Source organism: Lampris incognitus, chromosome 4 (genome assembly GCF_029633865.1).
Source record: "Lampris incognitus isolate fLamInc1 chromosome 4, fLamInc1.hap2, whole genome shotgun sequence".
In the NCBI taxonomy this organism is placed as follows: domain Eukaryota; kingdom Metazoa; phylum Chordata; class Actinopteri; order Lampriformes; family Lampridae; genus Lampris; species Lampris incognitus.
Window position 1 is genome coordinate 46,465,244 of NC_079214.1, and position 27,624 is coordinate 46,492,867.

Consider the following 27,624-nt stretch of genomic DNA (forward strand, 5'->3'; position numbering starts at 1 on the left):
TACAGTTTAAGGATTCGTCTGAGCCTTCTATTTCTATTATCTAGTTGACCCGATAAGAAGCAGAAGATGGGCAGTGTTCAGGAAACCAGTCTTAACAGTGTTTCAGTGTTGTTTTGAAATGAGGGCTGGAATCTTGCATGTCACATTTTGCAATCTTTGGATCACACTGACCACACAACAGACTGCCTCCTCTGAACACGTTCTCATCGTTTGCTCTGTTTGTTCATCTAGGTGGCCTCCCATACGAATTTAAGGTGGTGATTGCCGGGAACCATGAGCTGACCTTCGATAAGGACTTTATGGCCGAGCTGGTGAAGCAGGATTACTACCGTTTTCCCTCGGTGTCCAAACTCAAACCGGAGGACTTTGACAATGTCCAGTCGCTCCTCACAAACTGTGTGTACCTCCAGGACTCTGATGTCACCGTCAAGGGATTCCGGATATACGGAACGCCATGGTGAGTAATGGCATTTGCGGTAAAGTCTTGATGCACCAGCATGACAAACGAGAATTTTGTTTTTCGTGTGTGTTTCTGTGTGCATGTTTGTGCGTGTGCATGCATGCAAATTAATTGTGCAGATCAGAAGTTGTGAATGCGGTCTAGGGTGAAGCTTGCAGAGAGGAGAGGAGGCGTTCTCATCTGAGTTGCGCGAACTTGTCTATGGTTAAGGAAAATTGTAGACTGCGCGGTTCTCAATGCGATCAGCAGTACAAGCGATCCTTTCACATTACAGGGAGCCATTTTTATTCACTGTTGATATCAAAAATATCACTTAATGCAGCTTTAATTCAGCATTGTTAAAGGATGCATTTGTGTTGTGAGCAACAACAACAAATCAAAGCACACGAGACAAACACATTTAGATGGCACATTAGCCTATACACAGCTGACGTCTTCACATTTTGAATGGATTCAGAATATATCAATTTGCTTTAACACTGCATAGGTTGCTGAGGACAGTGAGTTGCAAGCCAAATGTTGTGTGGGTGCGCAGCATCAGTGTACAACAAAAACACCCAGTCATTCGGGCACTTGCTCTTTTGAATGCAGAAATAGGAGGGTGGGGGTCGTTGGCTTTGTTTCAGTTGCTGCCTCTGAGGGTAAGGCTAATCCAAACCCCTGTCATTGTTTTCTAGTCATATGATGCCTCAGGAAAAGGCGATGAGGTTACTTTCCCTCAGCCTTTTCTCGGCTGCTGTCCAGCTCCCCTCACCCTGTGGTAAGCCTTTACCTGCTGCAGGCAGCCAGCCAGGGGCCTCCCATAACATGCAGGGCGCTATTCCCAGCACGCAATCTCCTTTATGGTCCTGGGAGCTGCATCGGTTCCCCGGGCTAACGTTACACCTGTGTTTTGACACGGGGTTAAGTGATACGCGTGGTACCAGGGACAGTCTATCAATAGGCTCTCAGGTGTGAAACAAAGGAACAGTGAAGGGAGGGTGAACAAAGGATACCGGTTACCAGCTGAACACTTTCAGCAGGGTGGTGTGCATGGTGGCGAAGTGGTAAATGGGAGATTTGTTCATTTTGAGACTATATGTCGGTCCCCTGTGATGGATGATGGCTTTCATGTATGTTTTTGTTTTGGACTCTTTTCTGCATTAAGAACACATAAAAGCTTCATGTGCAGTGGGAAGGAGTGTTGAGGCACACTTCTCGTACCTGATGCAGTTTATGCATTTCTTGATTTATTTATTCATGTTTGTCTTCAAATTTGTATAAACCTCTCATTGTGGAATTGCCCTGTGCAGAGACTGTTAAGTTCTCAGTGATGTTGAAGACGGGATGTTTGAAAGATAGATGAAGGGTTTGAATATTTTTACATTTCACATATTTCTGTGTCCATGAATAGCGATTGAGGGTGGACATTCCTGTGCCCTGCTGCATCGCTACAGTTCTCTCCACGGAGTGGTCACGCTAGTGCTCTGGATTTTAAGATAGCTATTCAGGTCACACCGTCATCCTGTGGTGGCTATAATTAGCAGGTTAGCAGCCGGGCTGGGGAAACAGAACCAGGGCTCCTTAGACATCACAGCAGCAGCATCTCAGCTGGACAGGAAAAAGAGATCTCCCTCTTTCCTCCCCATCTAATCGCCACTCTTCTCCCCCCGTCTCTTTGAAAGGGGATGCCAAACCACCCCCATCCCATCCCATCCCATCCCATCCCACCCCACCCCACCTCACCCCTCCTTCCCCTTCCTCTCTGGTGGGTGTTTAACGTGAGGGCTGCAAAGTGTCTGTTGTGACAGCTGGGGGTCTCACGAGAGGAGGAGAGGACAGCTTGGCTGCCCCCCTCCCCTCCTGCCTTGGCCCTTCTCACCTCCTTCACACCCATATGCCGCTGTGGTCTGAGGTCCTGACTTTTTGTCCAGCATGAGGTCTCACTTAGCCCAGCGGTGACCCCGCACCTCATCCACAGCCCGCCAGCATGCCACCTGGGTGGCCTAGCTGCTTCAGGCCAACCAGGCCTCCACAACCTGCCCCAGGCCAGACCAGAAGGTCCTCACCCATGCAAATGTGCCACATAACCAGAATGGAGATGCTGCCAAAGGCCAAATGCTGGTTTATTTTGAGTGCACCCGGCCAGTTTGTCTTTTCTACCTGCTGCTTTGGCAATTGACCAACCACATTAGTTTCTCTTCTAAAGTGATGTTGAGCAGGTGAAATTGAATGCAATTTTTTTTCTGTTAATCCACCACTTTGGCCAGTGGAAGGAATAAGTTTTTTCCTTTTACCTTGAATGTACTACATTCCTAAATTTGCCTGCACACAGAGGTACGACATAGACAGAACCAGTGTGGCACAGGGAATTCAGCTTGATTCACAACACAAAGCATTCATTTCCTTTTCTCTCTGCAGTTTCCACAATGAAATATTTTTTTGATTGAATAACAGAAAGGTTTGGTTCTCTTATATAAATCAGCCAGCTAGATGACCCTGGTTTCTATCAGTGGGCCCTTCAAGTGTCTCAGTTCTTTTACAAAAATTAGTATTCTGTCTGGAAAACTTGAAGAATGTACCCATGTCTTTTACACAAAGTAGCTCTTTGCTGTGTGTGCGTGCGTATGTGTGTGTATGTCTTCAGACTGGGTGATATTTCCATATATAACTGTCCCATGCAGAGCCCTCAATGAATCCACTGATTTCATCTTAACCTCAGATGGAAAAGCATTTTCTTATTCACCCGCGTCATCCATTTCGCCGCTCTTCTCTTAGCTTGGTTCAAAAGGTTGTTTTTCCCTCATTTAAAATACTTTTTCTATGTAGGTGTTCGGCTTGATGGTAAAATTACATTCTGCCATTTTTGTGTGTTGGAGATATCCTTTTTATACTCGCAAACCTAATTATCCGCAGCAAGTTAACCTCTTTTTTTCTTATTTCTTTTTTTCCCCCAATTTCAGTGTGTAGTGATTTGGGCGAAGTTGATTGTGGATGCTCACCGCTCATTAAATGGCTGTTATTTAATTGGTAAAAGCACTACAACTAGAGAGAGATTTATCTTTAACTCAATACAAAAATCTAATTAATCGTAATCGTGCAATACTCTGCAGCTCATAAAACTTTTCTGGCTTGTGTTGAAGATACATGATGAGCCAAAACATTATGACCACCTGCCTAATGTGCTGTTGGTCCTCCATGTGCCGCCAAAACAGTGTCAACCTGCTGAGGCCATGGACTCTGCAAGACCCCTGAAGGTGTCCTGTGGTATCTGGCACCAAAACATTAGCAGCAGATCCTACAAGTCCTGTAAGTTGCGAGATGGAGCCTCCTTGGATCGGACTTGTTGGTCCAGCACGTCCCACAGATGCTCAATTGAATTGAGATGTGGAGAATTTGGAGGCCAGGGCAACACCTTGAACACTTAATCATGTTCTTCAAACCATTCCCAAACAATGTGTGCAGTGTGGCAGAGCACATTATCCTGCTGAAAGAGGCCACTGCCATCAGGGAATCAGGGAATACCATTGCCATGAAGGGGTGTACCTGGTCTGCAACCATGTTTGGGTAGGTGGCAAGTGTCAAATTGACTTCCACATGAATGCAAAGACCCAGGGTTTCCCAGCAGAGCAGTGCCCAGAGCCTCACACTCCCTCCACCGGCTTTTCATCTTCCCACAGTGCATCCTGGTGCCATCACTTCCCCAGGTTAACGGTGTACACATACATGGCCATCCAAGTGATTTAAAAGAAAATGGGACACATCAGACCAGGCGACCTTATGCCACTACTCCAGAGTCCAGTTTTGATGCTCCCAGGCCCATTGTAGACACTTTCAACGGTGGACAGGAGTCATCATGGGCACTCTGATCAGTCTGCTGTTTATGGGGCTGTGTAGCCGCAGCCCCATAAACAGCAGAGTGCGATGCACTGTGTTTTGTGACACATTCCTCCCGTAACCATCATTAAAATGTTCTGTGACTTGTGCCACAATAGACCTTCTGTCGGTTCGCACCAGATGGGATAGCCTTCATTGCCCTCACGCATCAATGAGCCTTGGGTGCCCAACACCTTGTTGCCGGTTTGTAGTTTGTCCCTCCTCGGACCACTGTCGGTAGGTACAGTTTGGCCCTTGTCAAAGTCGCTCGGGTCTTTACACCTACCCATTTCTGCTTCATCCAACGCGTTGACTATGAGAACTGATTGTTCCCTTACCATCTAATCTACCCAGACACTTGACATGTGCTCTTGTTTGGAGATAATAAACATTATTCAGTTCACCTATGAGTGGTCCCATGTACTGATGTTAAACTAGTATCCTGCTTAAATAATTTCAGCCAAATCTGTGATTTTCTCATCCTGAAACCATCTAGTTTTCCTTCCCTAAAACTGAAAAAAATATTACGGATGTTCTACATAATCCATACGATAACATGGACTAGAAAAAAAAAGTCACGTTTTTTTTCCCCCACACACCAGCAAAGTACACAATGTCCACAAGTACCAGGTAACTGAAAAGGCAAAAATTGTTTGGTCTGTCTTCTTTGCTGAAATATACACATTTGTGATATTACGCTGATGTCTTACCACACTTACAGTCATTTAAGCCCAGCAGAGAAACTGAAAGCATGTTTCTGCATGAAACTACATCCTACTGTGTGTTTCCCATGCAAGCAAACCAAGCAGTTACATTCCTGGTGTGTGCAAAAACTTGCTTGGCAAATAAATCTTAAGTTTGTTTCCGATCATTCAATACAGTTCTAAAACAGTAGTCTATCTAGTACCATTTCTTGTTGAATAAAAAAAGTAAATGATAGTTTTCCTGACAGATCCATGAAAGTGGGTTTTTTGTGTCTTTTTTGTTTTCAGTAAAATGTTTCAGAAACGACCTTCAACTTCTCATTGCAAGACTATATTGTATATAGAAGTATATTGTGTAGTATATATAGTATTGTATTGTATAGAGCATATTGGAAGTTTTGTTTGTTTTTTTTTTGTGGATTTTTTTCCCCCCTTTTCCTCCCAATTTTATCCGGCCAATTACCCCGCTCTTCCGAGCTGTCCCGGTCATTGCTCCACCCCCTCTGCCGATCCGGGGAGGGCTGCAGACTACCACATGCCAGGGGGATGTAGCACGTGGGAGGATCATGCTATTCCCCCCAGTCCCCCCCCCCGAACAGGTGCCCCAACTGACCAGAGGAGGTGCTAGTGCAGCGACCAGGACACATACCCATATCCACCTTCCCACCCATAGACACGGCCTATTATGTTCGTAGGGACGCCCGACCAAGCCGGAGGTAACACGGGGATCCAAACTGGTGATCCCCGTGTTGGTAGGCAACGGAATAGACCACTACACCACCCGGATGCCCCGTATATTGAACTTATTATGCTTGTTGATGTCTCCCAGCTGATGTGGCTAGCCGAACTGGTGTGACCAGTTTCTGGAGATGTTGAACTGATGCTGCTGTTCAGCTGTGTTGTATTTTGAATCATGCAGACTGGAGGTGAAATGCCATACTGCCAATGAGGATGCTGAACACAGCCTTTAATGACAGATGCTTAGCAGACCTTTCCTCTTCATGTGCCTTTTTCTGTTTGTCTTGCTCTCTCTCTCTCTTTTCAATGCATCTCCCCTCTACTACTCAGTCACACACAACTCTTCCTCTCTCTTTCATACACCTACTTCAACTCTGCAGGAGTATGTGGCCCCTCTGCACCTTGTCAGTCAGGTCAGCGTGACGTGACATCTGTTTGTCTTCCCAGGTTTGGGGTCAAATAAAAATGTGTCTTGATTTGTGTGTTTTAGACTGCTTTTTTTTTTTTTAAATCTTCGGTCTTGATTCGTCACAGAATATGAATTTCCACTGATTAAACTGTCGTATCAGAAAGCTAAGTGATCACTGTCGGCAGCGCTTTAGCAGAAGAGGAACGTTTAAGACGTGACCCCCCCCCCCCCCCCGTCTCTCTCTCTCTCGCTCTGTCTCTCATATACATACATACACATCAGCAATAGCAGGAAGGATAGGCGGCAGAAAACAGATATTTGCGGAATTCTGCCCCTTTTCTGACTTGTGAAAATCACTCTGATGAGTAATACAGACAAGAGAGCCGTGTGTGTGTTCAGTTGATAGATTGATCGGTAGAAAGGGATCGATAGAGATGTGTGTGTATGTGTGTGTGTGTGTGTGTGTGTGTGTGTGTGTGTGTGTGTGTGTGTGTGTGTGTGTGTGTGAGAGAGAGAGCGAGATATGCGCGTCACTTACTCCAGCCTATCTCTCCATACGGGCCTGACTGTTTTCTGATTCCAAGTTTGAACACATTCCCTGATCAAAGGTAAAATTGCCACAACTCCCTTTGCTGCCTCCTCCTTACTGTCTTCTTTCAACTTCCATCAACATGTATTAGCAGACTTTTGGACGATAAAAATACTCAGGTTGGGGGGCGTCTGGGTGGCGTGGCGGTCTATTCTGTTGCCTACCAACACGGGGATCGCCGGTTCGAATCCCCGTGTTACCTCCAGCTTGGTCAAGCGTCCCTACAGACACAATTGGCCATGTCTGCAGGTGGGAAGACGGTTGTGGGTATGTGTCCTGGTTGCTTGGGGTGCCTGTTCGGGGGGGAACTGGGGGGGAATAGCGTGATCCTCCCACACGCTATGTTCCCCTGGTGAAACTCCTCACTGTCAGGTGAAAAGAAGCGGCTGGCGACTCCACATGTATTGGAAGAGAAGTGGTAGTCTGCAGCCCTCCCCAGATCGGCAGAGGGGGTGGAGTAGCGACTGGGATGGCTCAGAAGAGTGGGGTAATTGGCCGGGTACAATTGGGGAGAAAAAGAGGGGGGACTCTCAGTTTCTTCAAGATAATGTATTTTATTATTTTATTTATTTATTTTATACTTTCGTAACTAGGCTTAGTCAAATATCATACATCATGCATTTCCATTAAATATCAACGTTACAAGCTAAAAAATAAGTCATTCTTCTGTGACTGGCTTTCTTTTTTCAGAATCAGAATCAGAATACTTTATTCATCCCCGGGGGAAATTGGGTTTTGGTTGTCCTTTTGAAATGTTGTCATGATATAACTAGGCAGAAATGCTCGTTGCAATGTTTTGTTTTTCAGTAAAGCGTCACGTTAAGTACTAATACGTTCGACTTCATTTTATTACAACCTTACAGACTATCTTTTAGCCTGTTTAGTCAAATTAATGCAATCTAAATGTGACTTTTGTTGTTCTGAGCAATGTAGATGGACCCCCCTAATGAGCTGCACACCCAATGCATAAAGATGTCCAGTAAATTTCTCAGGGAAACTGTGGTGTGTGTGTGTGTGTGTGTGTGTGTGTGTGTGTGTGTGTGTGTGTGTGTGTGTGTGTGTGCGCGCGCGCGCGCGCGCGCGTGTGCTTGCGTGCGTACGTGCCCATTTGTGTTTGTGTATTAGCATACGTATGTGTTATTCAGCATGTGAATGTTTTGTGCGTATGTGTGTATCCTAGATGGATGAGAAGAAATGGTCTTGCCCTCGTTTGACTCGGTGCAGTTCACCTTGAGGAAACCCGGGGGGCTTAAATGCAGATTTGTCATTTAGAAATTTTAGTTTTGTTCATGCATTCATTTATCTAAAGGTCAGTTGTAATCTGTGTGTGTGTGTGTGTGTGTGTGTGTGTGTGTGTGTGTGTGTGTGTGTGTGTGTGTGTGTGTGTGTGTCTGTGCAGTATGTATTTGTCTAAGAGAGAGGGAGTTTGTTGGGGTGGTCTATGGGTCTGCAGTGATGGATTCTGGGTGTTTGGATGCTTGACGATGCTGTAAGTAATTTCTTCTCAGTGGGGGGACTGGGGTTCAAACTACAACAAAAACAACTTCGCCGGCCCCACTCCTCTGTTTTTTTTTAATGTAGAAATTTATGGCAGTGAGTCATTTATTTAGTATTTATTATGCTTCAGGAAGGCTGAAAATATCTGACGTGGAACCTTTAACTAGGGTGGTGTTGGGAAAGGGGATGGGACGTGCAGTTTGTAATGTTACTGCCCTCCTCAGTTGGTCCAAGTCCCAACCTACCACACCCCATGGCTGCCCTTCTTCCTCTCTCTCTCTCTCTCTCTCTCTCTCTCTCTCTCTCTCTCTCTCTCTCTCTCTCTCTCTCTCTCTCTCTCTCTCTCGCTCTCTCTCTCGCTCTGCGTCTCGCTTTTACTTGCTCTCAGGAAGCGGCCTTTTGTTTGTGAACATTGTGGTCCTGTAGAATAGGGGCTAACCATGTCCCCACATACATGCAAGCACACACATAGACACGTGCACAACGACACACACATCTGTGGATGCATTGAGACACAGACACTCATTCACATTTTACACACATGTATATTCAAGTGCACACACACACTTACACACCCAGGTATGTCTGTATATGGACACCAGGGTTCAAATGTCTCTTCTCATTCCTTCTCTTCCAGTAGATCTTGCAGCTGAATCGTAGGATCGAGGACTAGAAATAACCACGGCATCTTTAGTTGGTGCCAAGGCGGTCCAGAACAGTTGTTTCTGTTTTCTATCGGGCCATGTCACAGAGATCTAGCATTTGGGATCACTGCTTTGGCTAAAGAACCCCCAAGTCGACTCTCGCAGGCGCCAACCTCCGTCTTTTTGTTGTGTTTGTGTTGGCTGCCTGCCTTATGCACACACACAAACACACAAACTGATTCCCTCCACCCCTTCCAAATTGTGAGCACATGGCAGCGTTACCTGTTATGAAGTAATGGCTGCTGACACCTTCTCATCACTTCACTTGGAAGACCAGGAGGTCCCTCTGCCCTCCTTTTTAACAATGCAGCGGGATCGACTTTCAGAAAATCCATCTCCGTTGTGACCACTTGTGGGTTAAACAGGATGTCGGATGAGGAAGTTTTCAGCATTCTTCTATTAAAGCCACAACCCTTAAGATCATCTTCTTATGTTTCACTTACCAACACCTACAGTGGCGTGGTAATTGTGTTGGTTTTTGACCGCTCTAAATCCATTTGCAATGAAACAAGTGATCTGTGCTCTTGTGTCAGCATCTTCCCAGCCGCTGAGCAAATACTTGAAACAAAGTTCTGGTTGTTGACATCACATCCGTTGATAAGGTTCCCTAATATAAATAAAGGTGTTCTGCGACCTTGTTCTGCTGTATTGGCTTGTTAGCCACAACCGCTTTGCTTCTTCTTCTTCAAACCCACCGCAACCTGTCTTATTCTTCTGCATTTGGCTGGTAACAAGCAATGCACCACGTCATCTTTACTAGGGAAAGTCCTACCAGACGCTGCCTATTAAGTTGTGCAAGTGTTCACAGTGGAAAGTTCAAAAAGGACATTTGTTTGCATGTACATTTTTAAGATTTAAACTTTTTAAGAGATGGTTACAGATACGGCTGAGGAGAGCCGCTGAGCGGCTGGCATTGGTGCAGGTGCTGGGGTGGGTGTGGGCAGAGGGCCAGGCAGTAGTCAGGTTACAGATACAAGGGGATTTAGGCTGCTGCACGGCACAGACTGCATGGAGCCTCCAGTGCGAAAGACGGGGAGGGGAGGAGAAGAGAGGGCTGGGTGGGTTGGAGGTGGTCCTCAGGGCAGGAGAAGGCGGGGACAGGGGCCTGGATTTTGTGTGTGTGTGTGTGTGTGTGTGTGTGTGTGTGTGTGTGTGTGTGTGTGTGTGTGTGTGTGTAGTGAATGAGAGGGTTAAGTGATGGATTTGTCATCGTGCCCTGGCTCTATGTAGCGTGACGGTTCACAGCGCTCTCCGCTAAGTGACTCACAGCATGCACACACACACACACACACACACACATGCATACACATACATGCACAGAAACATGCACAAACAAACACGTCTAACACCGACACTCAAAAATACGCACAGCTTTTTTCTCATATAGTGTGTTATGCAACACAAATATAGAGTGCACTCAACACTGAAAAGTACCAGTAACCCGCATGCACACACACACACACATCCACACACATCCCTAAGGCATATTAACGCACCGACACTGAACGATTCTGCTGAACGTCCCATCCCTACCCCCACCCACCAGCCCGAGGTGAGCCCTCAATATGTCACTGAGAGACTGATGTCTTCTAGCCACCATTTAATAAAGTGCCCCTCTACCACCCCCTGCATCATTCACACAGCGGAACACACACACACACACACATATATATATGTATATGTATATATATACACACACACACACACACACACACACACACACACACACACACACACACACACACACACACACACACACACACACACACACACAGATGTGGAGAAGGGCTGAGGTAGCCAGAATCTTCCACTGGACCAAAGCCATGGCATAAGTTTGGTTCTTTAAAACTGGCTGCCCCCACCCCCCTTTCTCTCTCTCTGTCACTCTGTCTGTTTCTCTCTGTTTGGTATGGAATAAAGTTGTATTTTCTAATACAGACATACAAACACCCTACACAGATATACATATATATATACCCTTTTGTCTCACTGGGTCATTTTCGTGGCGATCTTAGGTCTGATTGGTGTTTTTCAGGATTATTCATGAGGACAAGAGTGTGGTTACAGTGTGTGTGCACACACACACACACACACACACACACACACACACACACACACACACACACACACACACACACACACACACACACACACCAACCAACTCTAGCTGAAATGTAGCCGGTGTTTATTCTTGTCCGTTAGCATGTCCGTGGTGATTATTGGTGTTGGTGTGTGTGTGTGTGTGGACGTGTGCGTTTTGTGCTGCTCAGCCAGCCCTGTCGAGGTGTTGACAGGCTTGTCCCTTTAACAGAGACTTGGAGAGAGACCCATCTGGAGCGCGTTCTCTCTGTGTCTCAGTTATGTCTCTCAGCCATGAAATATGGCTTTTTTCACCACAGATACTCCCTCAGATTATAAAATCTCCCGGAGAAATGTCCTCTCTGTCGTGTTTTGCAGAGACATATGTTGAGGTCCAAAGAATTTTAGATTTTTTTTTTAATCACTCTCAAATGTCAGTGATGGGGAAATAATAGTGATAATAATAAAGGACCTGTCCTCATGAGGGAATGACAAATTCTCCCCACCCCCGTGACATTTTTAGCCCTGCGCTGATGGCCCTATGACTTCACGGCAACCCTGAAAAGATCAGAGAAGTGGTGTGTGAGGTCCTCCTTTCCTCTCCTGCCCTGTCCTGTCCTGTCCTGTCCTGTCCTCTCCCCTCCCCTCCTGTCCTGTCCTGTCGTGTCCCGTCCTGTTCTCGCCTCTCCTCTCTATTCTTGCAGATCTCTCCTTTTCTCCCATGTCATTCCGTGGATAAATTGTGTGTAGGCGGCTGTTCTTGACACAGGAGAAACGGAGGTTCCCTTGCTCTGCCTCTTCACAAGCACAAGAGGAGAGGCGAGATAAGGAGGGGGGTAAAGGAGTGGAGAGGAAAGGAGGCAAGTGGCGAGTAGAAGAGGAGAGGAGTGGAGTACAGAGGTGAGAGGAGGGGAGTGTGAGAAGAGAGGAGTGGGGGAGGAGACCTTAGTACTGGATTACGGGGGTGGGGGGCTAGCAGGAAGTGGGGGGAAAACAGACTTCTGCAGAGGGGTGAGCCTCTGTTGGCCCGTCTTTCAGCCCCCTTCACAGTCCCCTGCTACCTGTGTGTCTCGGCGATTGTGTGGTGACCTTTGATCCCCTGGACTGGCGGGAGCAGTGGCTGCGTCGGCCTTAATTACCAAGCCGCATGGCGTGACGCTTTCCAGAGCTCCCCCCCGACACACCTCCACCGCCAGTACCCATGAGGTCAGGCTGAGCCGTGCCAGAAGGGACAACAGATGCACGTAATGACAGACGGACTGACACGCGAACACACACGTGTACACACACACACACACACACACACACACACAAACACACACACACCGGAGTGGGAGGAGAGGGTGACATCATCAGGTCTCTGAAGGCTCAGACACAGCCAGGAAAGTTGCTGGCACAAGCAACCAGTGTCTGACACACCAAACCTTTTCCTAGAGGGAACAGTTTCTCTTTTCCTCTCTGGTTATAGGCCTTCGCTCCCCAGCCCCACCCCCCAACAATCATACAGTCAGCCATTTAGGTGTACAACAGCTTTTTACGTTTTGTTTCTTATTTTTAAAAGAGGACATGACACAGTCGATCAAGTTAGCATGATTTGCTTAATGCATTTCCACTCTAATCAACCATTATATAACAAACATGACAAATGTAAACATATGAAAGGACAAAAAAGAAGCCCCGTTATATCTTCCCTGGCAAGGGCGCCACCATCTTGCAGCACTATAACCTGTGACATCATGGGGTTGGTCGGCTTGGCTGAGTTCAACAGATACAATGGCAGAGACCGTGAAAGGATAGAAGACGACAAAAGGGAGGCCACTGTTGTGTTGCTCATGGATGTAAAAATGAGTTTTACAGGGTTACAGCCAAGGACAAAACAGTTCATTTTCATAAACGGCCGCTGAAACTGAGAGCAGTAGTGAACCTTTCTGGACTGTCGGGAGTCTTCATTCTGTCAGGCTGCGTGTGCTTTCGAGCCGATATGGCGTGGGAACCGGGGGGAATAATGGTCTTTCAGACGGTCAGCGACACTCCACCTACGTTCCCACGGGGTCTCAGTGCACTCCTCGTGTGAATAGCCAGGTAGACGAGCGCTTCGCGAGTAAACGCCAGGCGTACTACGCGTGGTAACCATGGAAACGGCTTCTGTGCACTACTGTATCCCTGCCAGTACAACTGCATTTTCTTCATAGGCTGTAGCAAGACATTAAATTATGTCTTCTACAGATATTGAAAGAAAGAGTGACTAAATTACTTAACTAACTCACACATGGCAAGGATCCGCCTCTCGTCCATGTTGTGGGGTGACACTGCGTCGCGTAGAAAAAAGTTCACGACGGTTCAACTCTGGCGGCGGGCGTGTGCCTAAGGTGAGCCCGACCGCGACAGTTTCGCGGGATTGCTCCTGGTTGTTGCTCTGCCCAGCAGATTGCCTGTTCCCCTCTCACTGAAAATGAATTACTTGGGCACGTCATCACCCCCCGTCTGAAAAGACAGTAAGCTGTGGAGCCGGTGCTTTGGGGTGAAGAGCGGGTCGGCAACACTACTGGTGTTAGTTAGTGTGGCTGTTACCCGCTGTATCGGAGTCCATCTGCTGTCAGGAGGCTGGTCTGGACCATGTATTGTGTGGTCACGCATCGACACGGTGCACACATTCAGCATACTATGCCGGGGGGTGGAGGTGTTGGAGGTGGCAGTGCTGTCACTGAAAGATGTGCGAGCTGAAACACTCCTGTCAGTAGCAGGTAAGCCAAGGTAGCTGTAACCGCTGGCGAAGGAACCAGTTACGTTAAACTTATGCAGTGAATAAAACAAATGGTGTTGGCCAGAGACAGGAATATAATGGCGTACGGTGTGAACAGTGTTTCCATTTGCAGTTTGTTTATAGATTGTTGTCTGACCAACACGTTTTCGTTTGTCCCCCCCATACTAATTACTAGCTAAACTCTAGTGTTACCTAGTTGACGCTACCAGGTATTAGCCTACAATTAATGGTACCTAATGTTAGTTGTTTGCTGGTTCATACAGAACAAGCCAGTGTGATGCAAAACATGTGTGAGAGCTCTGACATGACAGTGTGATGCCACCTGAATACTTTCTATCCGTAGTTTGTTTACATCACATTGCGCAGAATGTTATGTAACCAACATTTAGAATACCACAGTCAGAACGCCGTGGTTTATTATTCCTCCCTCTTTTTCTCCCCAGTTGTATCTGGCCAATTACCCCACTCTACCGAGCCGTCCCAGTCGCTGCTCCACCCCCTCTGCCGATCCAGGGAGGGCTGCAGACTACCACATGCCTCCTCCGATACATGTGGTGTCGCCAGCCGCTTCTTTTCACCTGACAGTGAGGAATTTCGCCAGGGGGACGTAGCTCGTGGGAGGATCACAGCATTCCCCCCAGTTCTCCCTCCCCCCTTAACAGGCGCCCCAACCGACCAGAGGAGGCGCTAGTGTAGCAACCAGGACACATACCCAGATCCGGCTTCCCACTTGCAGACACAGCCAATTGTGTCTGTTGGGATGCCTGACCAAGCCAGAGGCAACACGGGGATTCGAGCCAGCGATCCCCATGTTGGTAGGCAATGGAATAGGCCGCTATGCTACCCGGGCCCCCAAAACGCCGTGGTTTAGACAGTGTGATGTTGTATATTCAGACATTCAGCTAGGTTCATCCTCAATAAGTTTTGAGTGAGATCATCAATACACAATTGGCATATTCTGGGATCTGACAGAATGAAGAATTCTGGCAGTACAGAAAGGGTTCAGTACTGTTCTCTGTTTCAGCAGCTGTTTATGAAAATTGACTGTTTTGTCCTTGCTGTAACCCTGTAAAACTCATTTTTACATCCAGGAGCAATACAATAGTGGCCTCCCATTTGTCTTCTTCTGTCCTTTCACTGTCACTGTCTCTATCTCGATCTTTCACTGTCTCTGCCATTGTGTCTGTTGAACTCAGCCAAGCCGACCAACCCCATGACAGCACAGGTTATAGTATTGCAAGATGGTGGCGTCCTTGCCACGAAAGATAAAACAGGGCTTCTTTTTTATTTTTCATGTTTACATTTGTCAGGTTTGTTATAGAATTGTGGATTAGAGTGGAAATATATTTAGCAAATCACGTTAACTTGATTGACTGCTTCGTGTCTACTTTAAGTGTGTTTTCCTCTGTAGGCCTATACTGCCGCTAGTTTAGTTAGCCATATATATCAGCCGCTTTAAGGAACAATAAGAGGATTGGTTGGTGGCTGGAGCCTGTGTGACTTGCAAGTGCGAACCCAGGGGATGTTGACTTAAACTGTGTTTGTGTGTGTGTGCACATGCATGTGTGAGTGTGTGAGTGTCTTGAACATGTTCCTCTCCTCCCTCCCTCCCTCTCCCCACGGTCTGTCCATTAAAACTGCCCCCCGGGGTCGGTGTGTTGTGCCTCCGTGGTGTTAACGCAGCATGTATTTGCCTTTGAGATGTGCAGTGGTATGAATGACGCTTTATTTTTCATACAGGCCATTATCAAAGCCTCTGATTGGAAGAAAAGGAGCAGATGAAATAAGAGAAGTAAAAATGTGAGGATGAAAATTGGAAAAATTGGGATTCACATGTAGAGAAAACTAATGGAGAGAAGAGAACACAGTGAGAGGAAAGTAGCGCACCAGGGGTACCCGCTTAACACATTTGCATCACGTTCACTCGTTAGCTTCCACAAACCGCTACTGTTCACAGTTTAGGACTGTTTTATCAGGTTGTGTTTAACTGGCAGCTCTGCTTCACCGTCTACCATACACTTTAAAGGTGTTTGTACAAATCACTTCAAATGCTTTCAGGAGGGTTCTGTGTGCCGTAAAACTCAGCTCTGTTCACAGAAGAAATTAATTATTTTTATTACAAGTATTGCCCACATAGAAATAGGGGATAAACTGACTGGATACACTGGATATAAGCTCTGTGGCTGATTTGGGACAGCGGCTGCTAACAAAGGGTAAAAAAAAAAAATCACTAAAGGGTGTTTGTTGTAGATACTCATTGCAGGCTTTGGGAGCAGTTTTAAAATGTAGCTCCAATTTTCTGCACGTGTGTGTGTGTGTGTGTGTGTGTGTGTGTGTGTGTGTGTGTGTGTGTGTGTGTGTGAGGTGTTGCTCTTGTAAATATGAATATATAAATATCACGCTCACCACTGGAGACAGGCAGGAAACTTGATAATGCTGGTGGAATCCTTTTAATTAAAATGGAAAAAAGATTGTTGTCACGCAAATGTACTCAGACTTGTGAAAGAGAGGCAGTGGAGAGAGAGATGAAAAGAGGGACTGGGGTGAGGAGTACAGTAGGGGGATTAAAGACACAGCGAGCATGCAAGACCCCCAGCCAGCCTGCAGCTGTAATGAACATTAGAGCTGCGGCATAAATTTAATGACCTGTGAAACAAACAATGCGGCTGAGCCCAGCGCCTCTGAATGCTAAGTGGCTGTATTATTAATACCAGCTCAGAGATGCAACTGTGTAAACACATTGTAAGTCTCCTCCGAGCAAGGCCAGTCAAACACATAGGCCAACGCCGTGCAAGCAGAGCACCTTACCAGAGCCTTCTGAAATGGGGTCACGTCCCCCTCGTACCTGGAGAATTGATAGCATGTCGCCAGTTAACGACACAGCGAGGCTAACTAACTGGATATGAATAACACCGTGGCTAATGGATTTTGTAGGTTAGTCATACAGGTAATGAATTGCTCAGTGAAGGGGCAGGTGAGCTTGCACTAATAAATAGCTCCAATATCACCTACAGCTTGCTGAGACCATTGCAGGAATGAATGGTGCACCGCTCCTCCCATAGCAGTTAGCAACATGTTTTCAATTTCTGCTCAGGAGAGATGGCTCGTGTTGTACGCTAGCTGTTGTATACCAAACTCAAATAGAGTGAATGGAGGTGTGATTTAATTAGGTGCAGGCTTAATCACAAAGCTCTACACAGCAGAGGACAGTAGAGGAGCCTCCTAGCCGGACAGATTTCTCTGACACGTACATGGTTGCATGACGTGAGGAGACTGCATTAGGCTATGAAACGCACACAAGATTTCCTGGAAGGGAGGCCAACATGGCCCAAAAGTCAGCATAGGGAAGTAGGTTGTCTCTTTCTACCCACAGGCATGGTACCTGCATGAGGTGGAACATGTAGGGCCTAAGGATTTCCACAATGCTGAAAATACAGACAGAATTCAGGAATTGGGACATAAAAACAGATTTCAAGGGGGGCGTCCAGGTAGTGTAGCAGTGTAGTCTGTTGCCTACCAACACGGGAATCGTCAGTTCGAATCCCTGTGTTACCTCCGGCTTGGTCGAGCGTCCCTACAGATACAATTGGCCGTGTCTGTGGGTGGGAAGCCAGATGTGGGTATGTGTCCTGGTCACTGCACTAGAACCTCCTCTGGTCGGTCAGGGCACCTGTTTGGGGGGGAGGGGGAACTGGGGGGAATAGCGTGATCCTCCGACGCACTACGTCCCCCTGGTGAAACTCCTCATTGTCAGGTGAAAAGAAGCCGCTGGTGACTCCACATGTATCGGAGGAAGCATGTGGTAGTCTGCAGCCCTCCCCAGATCAGCAGAGGGGGTGGAGCAGTGACTGGGGTGGCTCGGAAGAGTGGGGTAATTGGCCAGATACAATTGGGGAGAAAAAGGGGGAAACGTCCAAAAAAACCAAAATAAAGCGGAATTCAGATATGAATACAAAAGTGTGCAAAACTTGGAGATTTGAGAGGGAGGCTGTATCAAAATGTGTGAACATATTAAGAATTTAAAATAATTTGACCTTCGATCATCCGTCTCTCTCCCTCGCGGAGACCTTACTACACTCCTGTGTCTTTGTGCGATTGAGTGTATGCACATTACAGCGTGCATGCGTCGGTACACGCACGTGGGCTTGAATGGGGTAGAGAGAGAAAATGGAAGCAACCAGTAACACAGAACACACAGTCAAAAAAAACAAAACTGAGAAACAGGGGCATTTTGCTATTGTTGTCAGTACTGAAGTTGATTGCACAAGCTTTCTTACAGTAAAAATGGAAAACGACAAAAATCTGAATGCAAAAAATGAGAACATCAAAAATTGGGAAAAAAATCAATCAGATTTCATGGGGCCATAAACAAGTATGTACATATGAATCTCCACGTTGTGTGTGTGTCGCTCCTTCCTACGCCTCAGTGCACTGAGGACAAGTGTGTGTGTGTGTGTGTGTGTGTGTGTGCACGAGCAAGCGTTTGGCCTGGTTGTTGTCCCAGTATAACCATCTGTGGAGTGCCCCAGCCCAGGGGGACTCAGTATTATTTGGCATCCCATGCTGTGTCTCACACTATGATAGATTAAATATTTTAAAAGCCAAGGAAACCGTGTGCATCCGAGGCTGCGCCGGGCCCCGCTGTGCGGCAGCCCTGCACCCCTCTGCTTTTGTCTGTTGGTTTTTGTGTTTTTTGTTGCTTTCCTCCAGACATAAGTTGCAGCTCAGAGTGGAGCGACCATCCTCACCATTATTCTATGTAGAGCTGGATGGGACAGATCACCAGACAAAGTGCTGGCACTGCTGAATTGTACAGAAATAAAAGCACAGATGAATAAGTAAAGCCATCAGTAAGAACGAGGCCTGACACGACATGGTGGATGCTAAGTGTTGCTGGTTTTTCATGCGGAGAAGCATGGAAGAATCTCAACTGATGAGAAACATGAATGATTTAATAAGAAATGGTGGTGTGTGTGTGTGGGGGGGGGGGTTGAAAAAAGATGGTCAAAATGCTGGATTGAACTGCAAACTGCAGAAGATGTTGTCTTCATGATAGCCCTCCTTCAGAAGCTGGCACTCTCTTGTTCTGGAGCTGGAGGTCTTATCCAAATAAAGGTTTTAAGAACCTTTTTTTTTGTCTTGAGAGACACAGAAGTAACAGTTGAATATAGCTATTAGGTGTATGACTTTGCAGCCTCTTTTTTTGTTGCCTTTTTTCCCCTCTTTTTCTCCCCTATTGTACTTGGCCAATTACCCCACTCTTCCGAGCTGTCGTGGCCGTGCCGATCCGAGGAGGGCTGCAGACTACCACATGTCTCCTCCAATACATGTGGAGTCGCCAGCCGTTTCTTTTCACCTGACAGTGAGGCGTTTCACCAGGGGGACGTAGCGCATGGGAGGATCACGCTATTACCCCCTAGTCCCCCCCCCCAACAGGCACCACGACTGACCAGCGAAGGCGGCGACCAGGACACCTACCCATATCCGGCTTCCCACCCGCAGACATGGCCAATTGTTTCTGTAGGGACGCCCGACCAAGCTGGAGGTAACACGGGGATTCGAACTGGTGATCCCTGTGTTGGTAGGCAACGGAATAGACCACTATGCTACCCGGATGCCTGAATGTGCACCCTCTTTAACTGAATAATGAACTGGCAATGGTTTGACTTCAGATTGTCCAGTCTTTGTTGCTGTTGTCTGTTTTGTCTGTTTATTGGTTTCTTTCTTTCTTTCTTTCTATCTTTTACTTTCTCCTTTTGTATTTTTCTTTGTTGCTTTCTTTGTTTCATTCTTTCTGAAACAAACACTAGGCTCCAGCATCCCCGTGACCCTGACAGCAGGATAAGCGGTTCGGATAATGGATGGATGGATGGACACACACAGGCCCCAACTCCTTCACTCCCACTCTGTGCAAGTCTGTGTGGGCTGAGAGGGAGTCGGGGCTTGTCTGTTGAAAGCCATCAATAATGCTGGTAAAGACAGGCCCATAAACAGAGGGCCAGTCTGTGTGCTTGTCTCTGGTCCACAGCGATAGCATTGACATGGTTTTCCTTCCTTCCTCCAAACCTCTGCACAGCGCAGGTGGCAAGGACAAGACCCTGCTTATCTCAACATTGTGAGGTTAGAGCTGGTGTCAGTCTTACACACACACACACACACACACACACACACCTCCCACCAAGAAATACACACACACTCTCACACCACCACCAGTCCACATCGGGCTAGTGGAACGACTATATGGTGGTAAAGAACTGGTGGTTGACCTTCCCTGTGCCGTGCCTGGTTTAGTCTATGCAGATGTAAAGTGTGGCACAGAATATGAAAAACAGGCCGTGCCAAATCGCACTCCCCCAAGGGCAGTCCATCCGGCCCATGGGAGGAACTTTTGTGGCCTTTTTTGCAAGTGTAGCTTACATTTGTAATGCGTTTTGTAATGCGTTTTGTAATGCGTTTCGTGGGTGTGTTGTGTTTTGTCCCTGACCAGGTTCTTTGTATACAAACCCATGAGAGTAACAATGCCAGTTTACATGCTTTCCTGTGCCTATTGTTGGCCCCGTTCCTACATGCCCCCACCAACATCCACTTGTTGTGAATGTGGGACAATAGCAGTGGACATGATGCTGTGTGTGTGTGTGTCTGTGTGCATGTGTGTGTATGCATCTGTGTGTGTGTGTGTGTGTGTGTGTGTGTGTGTGTGCGCACGCGCACTTGCTCAACCCTTAGCCCTTCCTGTTACCCTTCTTCCCCTCTCTCTTCTTACCCCCCTCCCCCTCTCTCTTCTTAACACTCCCTGACCTCTGAAGCGCATACAGGTTGGCATGTAGTGTCAGGTCGTGTGTGTGTGTGTGTGTGTGTATGTTTTTTTTGGATATTTTTGACAGACATATACAAACACCATGTAGTTTCATTTTTTACAAACTGTTACATTGTTTTTTCTTTATTTTTTTTAAACCAAGTGGAACAATAACAAGCACACACACACACACACACACACACACACACACACACACACACACACACACACACACACACACACAACTAGAAAACAGTCTGGTCCAGACATCGTTTATATCCATGACAACTGTATGTCAAGTAACATAACCAATATCAAGGACAGTGACTTGTACGAGCACGAACAGGGTAATAACGACAAACAAGACAAAACGACAACCACCAAGTAGCACAAAAAAAGGAAAGGGGGGGGTAAGTCCTGTATAGACAACAGTAAGACCAGAGGGTCCTCATGATAGAATGAAGAGCTCTAATATGAGAAAGCCCACACTGTAGAGGATCTGTTGCCCTCGAAGACATAGATGAGTCAGGTATAGGCCCCAGCCTATCAGCTCCATAGTCGGCATTTCTCTAGTTGTGATGGAAACGAGCCTCGTGCAGCGTTAGATATCTTCTCTCCCACGCAGAGCGGCATGTCTCCCGCTCATATGAAGCCGTTTTACACATTACTTCAATACGCTCTTTAAAAGTGGACATAGTGGAAGATCCCCCCCCCCAATTGTATCCGGCCAATTACCCAGTCTTCCGAGATGTCCCGCTCCACCCTCTCTGCTGATCCGGGGAGGGCTGCAGTCTGCCACATGCCTCCTCCGATACATGTGGAGTCACCAGTCGCTTCTTTTCACCTGACAGTGAGGAGTTTCACCAGGGGGACGTAGCGCATGTGAGGATCACGCTGTTCCCCTCAGTTCCCCCTTCCCCCTAAAAAAGTGTCCAGAGGAGGCGCTAGTGCAGCAACCAGGACACATACCCACATCCGGCTTCCCACCCGCAGACACGGCCAATTGTGTCTGTAGGGACGCCCAACCAAGCCAGAGGTAACACAGGGATTCGAACCGGAGATCCCCATGTTGGTAGGCAACGGAATACGGAATAAACCGCCACGCCACTCGGACACCAAAATAGTGGAAGATTTTCAGTGGTGTAGAATTATTCCACAACCAGTAACCATGGCTAACCAAACCCACAACTGCCGTGTTTTGAAAATGTAATACAGCTTGGTAATAATCCAAATAGACACAAGGTGTGGATTTGCTCAAGCACGTTCCTAACGTCTTATTCAAGAAAGATATGATCTCTTCCCACATATTTAGGCTGGGTGTCTTCCTCTCCGCCAAGAACAATTCTCACTGTCCTCATAAGCATTAGTTCAGGTTTTCACTGTTATTTACGTATGAAGCCAGTTTGAAGATTTTTTCCTTTGTCATTATTGTTTAAGGGCTGTCCTGCCTTTTGTTTTGTGTGTGTGTGTGTGTGTGTGTGTGTGTGTGTGTGTGTGGGTGCGTGCATGTGTGTTTTTGTGTGTATGTGCAAGCAAGCATGCATGTGTGTTTGTTTTTGTGTGCATGTTGAAGGTCTGATTATTTATTTTTTTTGCATGAAGAGTAGCTGACCCTCGGTGTCAATGAAAGGATTCCTAATGTTCCTCTTCCTTTGGCTCTTTTCATCCCTTTATCTTCTTATCATTTCACATCATGAGTGAACATTTGAGAGGTGTATTGTTCAAACCTCTTCCTCGGTGCTTTTTCCAGTTAACTTTCAGACCTTGAGTTGTAGCCGTGGTGTCAAGGAAGAAAGAGGGAGGGGAAAAAAAAGAACAAATGAAGTAGTCTCATTCTAAAAAAAATCATTCATGCTCGTGGCAAAGCCCTGAAAGAATGTTTTTGTGTAGCTATTATGGGTAATCCTTTGATTTCAAATCTTCCTATTGCATTTGAGGCTTGCTGAAGGATAAGTATGCGGCTAAAGTCCTCTGAGCAACGTTGGGAAAGGAAATCTCTTCAAACAGTAATTGATGGGACATATTAGCTAAGCACCACAAAGCATATTCTTAACAAACATAAAATACATGACGACGTGTCACTACTGTGAACTTTCCCTTTCAAAATGGAGATATATCAGTTTTTGAAGGCTTAGGCCTATAAAAACTATGATATATCTCTGTTAAAAATGTTTGATCCATTGGACTGCGCTGAGGTCCGTTGCAGAGATTCATTAAGGTGATAGGTTTCTCAGTACTGAAGCAATCTGCAAAGTTTTTGGTTGTACAATTCCCTCCCCCCCGTTTCTCTCCAATTGTATCTGGCCAACTACTCCGCTCTTCCGACCGAGCCGTCCCGGTCGCTGCTCCACCCCCTCTGCTGATCCGGGGAGGGCTGCAGACTACCACATGCCTCTTCCGATACATGTGGAGTCGCCAGCCGCTTCTTTTCATCTGACGGTGAGGAGTTTCGCCAGGGGGGACGTAGTGTGTGGGAGGATCATGCTATTCCCCCGAACAGGTGCCCCGACCGACCAGAGGAGGTGCTAGTGCAGCAACCAGGACACATACCCACATCCAGCTTCCCACCCGCAGACACGGCCAATTGTGTCTGTAGGGATGCCCGACCAAGCCAGAGGTGACACGGGGATTTGAACCAGCGATCCCCATGTTGGTAGGCAACGATATAGACTGCTAAGCTACCTGAACACCCCTGTTTGCACACTTCTAAATAACAGCCGACGATTTTTTTTCTTTTATTAGGCCTCAGTTTAAAAAAACAAAAAACGTGACCCTATCCCATAGTAAATAAATCATCAGCAGGTATTTGCTCACAGGTAAATAAACTACAGTCCGATTGGTTCATTTACTGTGTTGACAGGACATTTAATCGTTATAGTGCAGCTCATCTTGAAAGTATGTTGGATGTAACAACAGTAACAATGGAGGCGTGACATGAAGAAATACTGCAAACAGTCAGTTGTCATCGAATCGCAATGATATCCCACAGATATTATCCTGCCCCAGTCTGCCCATCACCACTCTCGCCAACATCTCCAAACCTCCGCTGTCCCTCATTGCTTACCTGTATCAAGTTCATAGAGGTTGGAATGGAAAAGGTAGAAGGGGGCAGGGTAAGGTTTGTTAATGGGACCCTTGTCCCCGGTACACCAGGCAGATTGAATAGGCCCTGGCCCCTGCCCCCACCCAGCAGCCCACACAGGCTCTCTGAATGGGGCCAGTGGGCCCTGGATTCCCCATCTCTCTATCAGGCTGGTCTCCAGTTACTCCCCAAACCTGCCTGGCTTCCTCACAGATCCATATTTCAAAGTGCTGGGACACCCAACACAAACACACACACACACACACACACACACACACACACAATTCACTCTCTACCTTGTAGTATATCCACAGGCAAGAAGACATGAATTTTATGTTACAGCTGCTACTACTACCAATACTACTATACAGTTTATTACTAACTAGTACTGTCAATCAACGTCTATCAATCAACATTTTTTATACTACACATTTTGTACAGAAAAACACAGGTAGATCTGAATTGGGGTTGACAAATCCCTGCTTACTACTGCTACTAACTACTATTATTGCCATTGTTATTACTGTCACATCTTTCATTTCTACAACTACTACTGCTGCCGTAATACTACTACTATCAAAGCAACTACTACATTATCATTTCTGCAAATATTACTAATACTACTATCACTTATACTGTCACTTGAACGAATGGTCCTAACCATACCACTACTTAGTACCTATTAAATTATCTTTACTAACATTACTACAAATGCTACGAATATGACAATATACACACACACACACACACATAATGTACAGTGGCTTTCCTTCTGGCCCTGTGATGGCCTAGCGGCCTGTCCAGGGCGTCTCCCCGCCTGCCGCCCAGTGACTGCTGGGATAGGCTCCAGCATCCCCGCGACCCTGACAGCAGGATAAGCAGTTTGGATAATGGATGGATGGGCTTTCCTTCTCTTCATAGTCGTTCACCCCCATGAGCATTAGGTAACGTAACCTGTTGATCCACAGCGTACAGACTGTTTAATGTTGCCTTCAGCCACATTGGAGATTCTTCAGAGTTCATTAAACCTTCGGGGACCAAATTGCCTTCATCGTTTCAGAAATAGCTTTTCAAGAATGTTGTCAATACTCGCTCAGGTATGCTCTGAAATGACTGGGCTCTGCCACACTCACGCTGAACAAAAGCAGGACAAATTAAGCTTGGGATCTTTTGCATGTTTGGCAAAAGCAGATTTGGACTTTGTACTAACTTTAATATTTTCACAATTGTCTCCCAGTCTACAAAAGTTTAGGGCAGCATTTCTGTCAAAACCAAAAATCAACATCTGTTATGCCCATTATATTTACACCAATACCAGGCCAAAGTCCCAAAACTGGAAAGCACACTGATGCAGTTAAAGATCAACGTCACGGCAAGCATGACAACAGCAATGGCCACTTCCACAATTTGTTGCTCATCAGAAAAATTAAGATGTGCAAGTCGTTTTACTGGAGGGAAAGGCTAAAAATATTCAGGGAGTTATCCTGTTCATCTTTTTAACACCCCCCCCCCACACACACACACACACACACATACACTTTCACACACAATCATGTCATCCCCAAAAGGAGTTTTACTTTCAAATAATTTTCTACCAACCTACCCAATGTTACTAACTTTAACACATTGTTATGTACTTGGTCTTGATTGGTTGTCTTCTATCTTTAGACAGACCCCCCCCCCCCACACACAGACACACACGCACACACACACATTGACACACACTACCACATGCACACACACAAATTATGTGCAGTTTTAGTTGGGATACTCTTTTGTGGCAGTGTCTGCTATGAATCAGCTGTTGCTCTCTTTCCCTTTCTCTTTTCTCCCTTCCCTGTTTGTCTCTGTCTGTCTGTCTGTCTGTCTGTCTGTCTGTCTGTCTGTCTGTCTGTCTGTCTGTCTGTCTGTCTCTCGCTCCTTCTCTGTGTTTCTACCCCCTTGTCTTTTCTCTTTCCTTCCCTTTTGTCTGTCCGTCTGTTTCTTAGCCTGTTGTGAAGTAGTGGGGGTTTGTGTTGGGTATTAAGAGCAGCTGTACTTGGTGTGAAGAGTCAACTGTCCCTGATGTACCGTTTTTTGGCTGGACCGGCCGGCGGGCGGGCCAGCCCTACAAACGCAAATGTCCCTGACTGACTGACTAACTGACTGACTGACTGATCATGTTTGACACAATTGGGCCGCTGGATCAGGTGACCAACAAAATTGGCCCCTTTCTTTGCAAATGAGCCTCATTGCAAAACACCAGCGCTAATAGCCACATGCAGCTAGAGTGAAACTTATTGGCATCTTCAGAGAGTTGGTGGTAACTGATACCCAGATTTTCCAGTGATCATGGCAGCAGTGACTGTAGCCAGGCGTGTTCGTGAGCAGATATTTTGCAGGAGAACATAACATCTTTGATTTAACTGAGCCCCAAATCATTTACACATACAGGTTGGCAGGTCTAACAGTTTTCTTGCTGTATTTGATGACATCAAGGATGACATTGAGCCTGCCTACTGTGTTCTTGGCGCAAAGCCACCATTTATACTTTGCCACATTGATAATTGCAATCAGACACACAACAAGGGCAAATTGCACTCAGCTGCAAAACTTTATTGGGCGTGTTTGCGCTGCAGTATCATTAGTGCAATCTCACTAGCGAATCAGACCTTGAGACGAGGCAGATAGTGGTTGCAAGTGATGCACAATTCATGTGCTATCTGTGGCCAGAATCCAGTCTGTGTGAATTTGCCTGTCAATACAGGGTGAGTCTTAAAAAAACGAGAGACATCCGCAGATAGAAACAGTTAAAAGAGAATGGGGAGTGAACAGATAATCAGAACAAGTATACTTACAATTAAACTAAGTGTTGTGTTGCTGTGAAGCCCCTTGAGGCAAATTTGTGATATTTGGCTATACAAATAAAATTGTCTTGACTTGACTTCTATTTCAAATCAAACATCCCAAGATATTAATGGAAAGTATTGTTCTCGAACATAGCTTCACCTGTCATGTGATGCTGCTCAGTACACTTTAACAACAGATATGACTGGGACCACTACAGAAAACTGCAGTTGAACATTTAATATCCAGGAATTCACATTATAAACACTACCACTGACTATCCCTGTAACAAATTGCTCACAATTCCGAACATTGGCCATACACGGTCCAGCCATGTACGAGGTTATGACCCAGTCTTGTTTTTATAGCAGTAGACTGGGTCAAACTGCAGCTGGCTACATCTTCGTGTGTGTGTGTGTGTGTGTGTGTGTGTGTGTGTGTGTGTGTGTGTGTGTGTGTGTGTTTATATACACTTCTCCCTCTGGTTGTAGCCTTTGCTAAGCAGGGTAAGTCTGGTAGCTAACCCCTCAGTGCCTCAGCGTTTGGCAGTATGACCACTACCAGATTAATCTATTCCACGCTCCATCAGTCACTGGCCACAGGTTATTAGCACCAGGGCAAAGCAGAGCAGGCACACACGTAAACACCCACAAACACACACACGCACACACACACCTCTGTTACCCCTTTGACTTCGCCCTCTGCCTCGTCCCCAAACTTTGCAGAGGTGGCCTTGGTTGTGAGAGGCCATTTGTCAAAACCCAGCCAGAGTCTCCACTTGGCTCCTTTTAATAAGGCTACCTGGACACTGGAATTAAACATATACACACAAGCACACAAAGTAACACAACCACATCCCCTGCATGCACACACTCCACTTGACAAATACTCCGACCAGCTCAGTGCCCCATAGTCTCCACAGTGCAGCATGTCAGGTGGTACGTCCCACGGGTCTTCTAAAAGTCCCATTAACATGGCCCTCCTCATTGGTTCTGACAGGTTGATCAATTAAGGCCCTCCCCCCGCTGACCTTTGCACCACTCTGACAGAGAGGTCAGACACGATGGATCACTTGGCCAGCACATAGACCACAGACTCTCTCTCTCTCTCTCTCTTTGCTT

At 46.5% G+C, this 27,624-nt stretch overlaps 1 protein-coding gene across 2 annotated transcripts in view; it reads left to right on the forward strand.

The window, feature by feature from the left end:
* The window catches only part of mpped2a (metallophosphoesterase domain containing 2a), a 70,923-nt gene that overhangs the window by 29,694 nt on the left and 13,605 nt on the right, over window positions 1–27,624 (forward strand). For both annotated transcript variants that reach the window (XM_056278638.1, XM_056278636.1), the window contains exon 4: window positions 232–457. In XM_056278638.1, the coding sequence (XP_056134613.1) occupies window positions 232–457 (226 nt within the window). The remainder of the gene's footprint in view (window positions 1–231; window positions 458–27,624) is intronic.